Below are 5,200 nucleotides of genomic sequence, written 5' to 3' on the forward strand. Positions count from 1 at the left end.
AATATATTTTTTTAAAAAAAATTGTTTTCTTGAAAACAGAGTCACTAATTTCTTCAATTTACAATCTGAAGAAAATTTTTTGAAGCCATCATAATCAGTTATGCCCAGATCCAGATTTATAGTAATTCCACAAAATCTATGACCTTACCACCTTCACATTAAATTCAAATCTTGAGATTATGGGAAAGGAAAAACGAGGGATGAATATAAACATAATAAAAAAAAACCCAAACATAGTTAAACCAGTAAAAATAATAACAAATACAATAAACTCAATTAAAAGCCAACATTTCAAATCTCTACCTACCCCCCTTATTTGAAGACATAACGAGAATTAAACATGAGACAAGAATATAAATGAATATGCATTTATATGCCTGAAAAACATCAAATACTCCAAAATCTCACATGGGTTGTCCTTCAAAAATTCAATTTCAGAGAGCAAATCTGCTAAAGATTCAAATTGTGAAACAAGGCATAAATCAAGTATAGTACAGAGAGTTGTCCATTTCTAGCTGAAAGAAGCAAACATGCCATAGCATAGCACTCATTCCAAGGCCAGCTGAAGTGTCCAATCAGGCAGTACAGAAGCTAAGTAGCTTGCTGTTATTGGTTAGTAGTGTCACCCAAAAAGATTCCTATGTAGCATTTAGAATTAACAAAAACCACATCACCATCATTAAATTCTCTAATTTGAATAATACAAACTATTGAGATGATGATTTATAAAACTGATCCAAAACCTAGGCCAGCAATGTAATAGAATCTAGATAGACAGAATTATGATTTCATTTAATAAAGCCATGTCCCTATATTGCTTGGCACTAGTGGCAAACACCACCATCCCTAAGTTCTAACTCAAACTCGTGGGTTGTTAGATAATCTGTCACAAATTCACACATCTGTAGCAAAAAGGGAGGAAAAAAAAAATTCGTATTGTAGGGAAACCACATTTCAAATAAGAGAATCAAGGATACATGGCGGCTGGGTCAGATTTCTGGCTAGTAATGTCACCAAGGAAATTTTTGTTAAGAAAGCGAATCAATTTCAATTAGCTTGACTCAACATTAACATAACTCTCTGTGTTCACTCCTCTGTCCATGGCATAGAGACAGTGAATGTAAGGAGCCAAGAGGACAGGACTAAGAAGAGAAATAACCATGCGACTCAATCATCACCCAATGCATTACCATCACAAAACCTTGAATGTGGGAAGCTCAACCATATCTTTCTAGATTAGAAATTTGAAACTAACCAGGCATGATTAGAGGGCAATGCATTGCAACCAAGGTGGGTGGAAAGAAATTTAGAGAGAGGTGAGAATTACAAAAAACGACCAAACCAACAAACTCTGAGTTTTGGCTTCTAGAACTGAAAATCTGCATAAGCATGCCTGAAAATAACCAACGACCAACTTCGTTTACTAAACATACCTACCCTTCCTCTCATTTCAACTACTTCAGTAAACATGCTCAACCTCCCCTCGCTCATATCCTACTTTATCTGCTCAGCTCACCTGTTGCTCCAACACAAAACAAAGTTTTCAGTCAACTAGTCATTCTAACCAACTGAAAGTCCAAACCAAAGACTCATTTCAGCATTACATCTAGCCTTTTAGGCTGGCACTGACCAGCTTTCAAGCCTTGTATTGGAGAACACTATTCTCAAACGAGAAAAGAATGAACAGAGGAGAGTTATTTTGTCGGTAGGAAGCATTTTCCTGCTACTCTATTGATCTTCATCAGTAAGAATTTTGAATTTAAGTGACAACAAATAAGAGAAATTCACTGAGTCAGTGGAAAGCATTGCACAAATTTTATGACTAGAGAATGGTACTAACTCCCAACGAACATTTGAAATTCCTTCCAAATTTCCTAGTACCTGAGGAGGGGGAGCATATAAACAATGTCTTTGAGGAAACAATCCCTGAACCTCCTGAACTGATATACATTCTAAAAATCTAAAAAGTAAGGATTGAAGCCTAGCTTCTGTAGTAAAAACTGTGAACAGAGCACTAAAACATAGCAAAGAATTACCTCAATCATCGGATGCACATATCTGACACCAAAAGAAGCAACAAAATCAAGTCTTATGTAAGCACTCAAAACAGGTGTTAGAGCACAACCATGTACCAAATCACCACAGATACAATCAACTTGGGCGTGCACTAAAAGCAACAATATAATTGGATCAACAGCCATGGTATAAACAGAATTGCAATGAACTAATTAGAATAACATCAAGTTAAGAGAAGAGACTAAAAATGTTGTTCATATCCTGCCTGCATACACCAACATATATTCTTCACTTCGTTACATTTCCCTCAGTTCAGGATCCTAGATTGATACATCTCAATAAGAAAAGAAACCATTTACCTTATTCCAAAAAGGAGGAGATAAGAAATCAACATCAGAATCAGATAGCAAAAATATCATAAACTATACAACCTCCCCTTAAAGACTACTACTACTCACTCATAGCCTAAAAAATCCATGTACATTTACGCCTACATGAATTCCTCGTTTTTTTTTTTTTTTTTTGAATAAAATTAAATCCCTTTTAAACATGGGGTTAAGTCGTATTAAATCAAGAGCCGACTATAAGAGCAGAAAATCACTCATATGCCGACTCTGCAGGCCCTTGATTCACGTATCAATTTACCGGAACCGCTGCTATTCGACGACGACAAGCCAACCGCCAGGTCCTCGCAAAGAACCCTAAGCAATCGCCTCCTGGTCTTCCACCAACCCGCGCGGAACCTGACACCAGCCGAGACCCCCACATTAAATTTGACGGTCCCTCGTCGGCGGTCATCGTTAATTTTATTCACAGTCGAAGCTTCGATGTAGGCAGTGAGAGAGGAGAGAGAGGCATTAACAACAGATTGAGTCCTCTTATCCTGAGTGAATGGAGGGACTCGGGTCTGGGAAAGGAACTCGTTATTATAAAAAACGGTGGATTCGATGAAGTCGTAAGAAACAGTCATCTTCTTATTGGGATTGAAGACGGAAAACCCAATGAACCAGGAGGCGGAGAGGGACTGAGAGGCAGTGGAGAAGTTGGTAACCTGAAAAGAGTCGACGCGAAACTCAGGGAGTTGGGGGCGGAGAACAAGCCAGATAATGAAAAGAATGACGGCGGTGATGATGAAGACGACGATGATTCCGGCAATAAGGGCTCGGAGAAAGGAGAGGCGAGCATTCTGATGGGTAGAATCGTAGGGATTGGCGTATTGGGTAGGATAGGAATAAGGAGGAGCAGCGTAGGGATAGGCTTGGCCATGAGGCTGGGAATTGGAGGGCGGCGGCCGGCCGTTGGGATAAGCAGGGTAGCCGGTGACGGGTCTGGAGGGGTCTGCCATGGCAGATCCGAAGTCTGTATAGCAGAGAGAGTTGGAGAGTGAGAATTAAGAGTAACGAAAGAGGAAGGGGTTGAAGAAGTAGATGAAGATGAAGATGGAAGTATAGGGTTCGAAGGCTGTTTCCGGGAATTTGTTGTGCCAAATCTTACTAATTAAGCCACGAATTTCCTGAATTCATATATACATATATTATTTTTTCCCCCTACAAAAAAGCTGCGATGACCATTTTCCTAACTTAGGCCAAAACATAGTTATTGTCAAATAAAAAGATTAAATAACATATCTATTATCATTCTAAATCTAAATGTTTAAAATATTTAGATAAATTAAATATTCATTTAGTATTCAAAATTTTATAAAATTAACTACTCTATTACATTTAAAATTGAATTTTAAGTGTGCTTTACCAAAATAAATAAATAATTTTAAGCGTGATAGGACATAAACTTTAATCTTTCAACTCAAGTAGAATATGTCATGATTTTTATTAAAACAAAAAATGTCAAATACATCAATGACCTTCGAACATATAATTGAAAAATGTAAGGATTCAGTAGATATGAAATTAAAGGTTCAAAAACCTATTAAATAATTTTAAATGTTAGGGATAGACACAAAATTAAATTTTAGCCACTTATTAACCCAAAGGTTGACTGAAGGGTATAATTGATATTTAGAAACAACAATATCAAGAATAAGTGTGATACAAACTAAAAGTTGAAATTAAGGACCAAAACAATATATGAGTTTGACACAAGCCAAAGTCATCATATCTGATGATAGCATTGAGGATCCCTTGTCTTTTAAACAGACAATGAATGATGTTGACAAAAATGAATGGGTTAAAATCATGAATCTTGAAATGGAGTCTTTGTACTCCAATTCAGTCTGGGATCTTGTAGATCAACCTGATAAGGCAAAACCTATAGGTTGTAAATGGATCTCCAGGAGGAAAAGAGAGTAGATGGAAAGGTCCAGACCTTCCAGGCTAGACTTGTGGCAAAGGTTTATACCCAAGTACAAGGAGTTGATTATGAAGAAATCTTTTCTCCTGTTGTCATGTTAAAGTCTATCCACATTCTTTTAACCATTGTCACATATTATGAATATAAATATGACAAATGAATGTCAAGATTGTCTTTCTGAATGACAATCTTGATGAGAACATCTATATGAATAAACAAGAATGATTCATAAAACAATGTAAAAAAACAAAAGGTTTGCAAGCTTAAATGATTCATTTATGGATTGAAACAAGCATCCAAAACTTAGAACATAAGGCTTGACATCGTAGTCAATTCTTATGATTTTGACAAAAATATTGATGAACCTTGTGTTCACAAGAAAATCATCAAAAGTACCGTTGCTTTTCTTGTGTTGTACGTAAATGATATCTTATCCATTGGAAATGATATAGGATTTCTTACTAACATTAAAAATTGGTTATCTGCACAATTTCAAATGAAATATTTGGGAGAAGTGCAATTTGTTCTTGGAATTCAAATTATTATAAATCGCAAGAATAAAACATTAGTTTATCTCATGCATCTTATATTGATAAAATGCTTGTCAGATATTCAATGTAGAATTCCAAGAAAGTTAATCTACCTTTCAGACATGAAATTATCTTGTCTAAGGAACAATATTTTACGACACCTCAAGAGGTTGAGAAGATGAGACGTATACCCTATGCATCGGTTGTGAACAACCTTTATATATGTCTTGTTGTGTACAAGGTTTGACATATGCTATGCAGATGGGATTGTGTCAATAGGTATCAATCTAATCTAGGATTTGATCACTGGACTGCAGTAAAAGATAATCCTCAAGAATCTTAGG

General features: G+C 36.1%; 1 protein-coding gene across 1 annotated transcript; it reads right to left on the minus strand.

Moving 5' to 3' along the window:
- Positions 1 to 2,244: 2,244 nt before the first annotated feature.
- LOC120087651 (uncharacterized protein At1g08160) lies at positions 2,245 to 3,531 on the minus strand. The gene has a single exon (XM_039044494.1). It carries the CDS (start codon positions 3,359 to 3,361, stop codon positions 2,618 to 2,620), a length of 744 nt encoding a protein of 247 aa, XP_038900422.1. The 5' UTR covers positions 3,362 to 3,531; the 3' UTR covers positions 2,245 to 2,617.
- Positions 3,532 to 5,200: the final 1,669 nt, after the last annotated feature.

The sequence above is a fragment of the Benincasa hispida genome, chromosome 10, assembly GCF_009727055.1.
Source record: "Benincasa hispida cultivar B227 chromosome 10, ASM972705v1, whole genome shotgun sequence".
Lineage (NCBI taxonomy): Eukaryota > Viridiplantae > Streptophyta > Magnoliopsida > Cucurbitales > Cucurbitaceae > Benincasa > Benincasa hispida.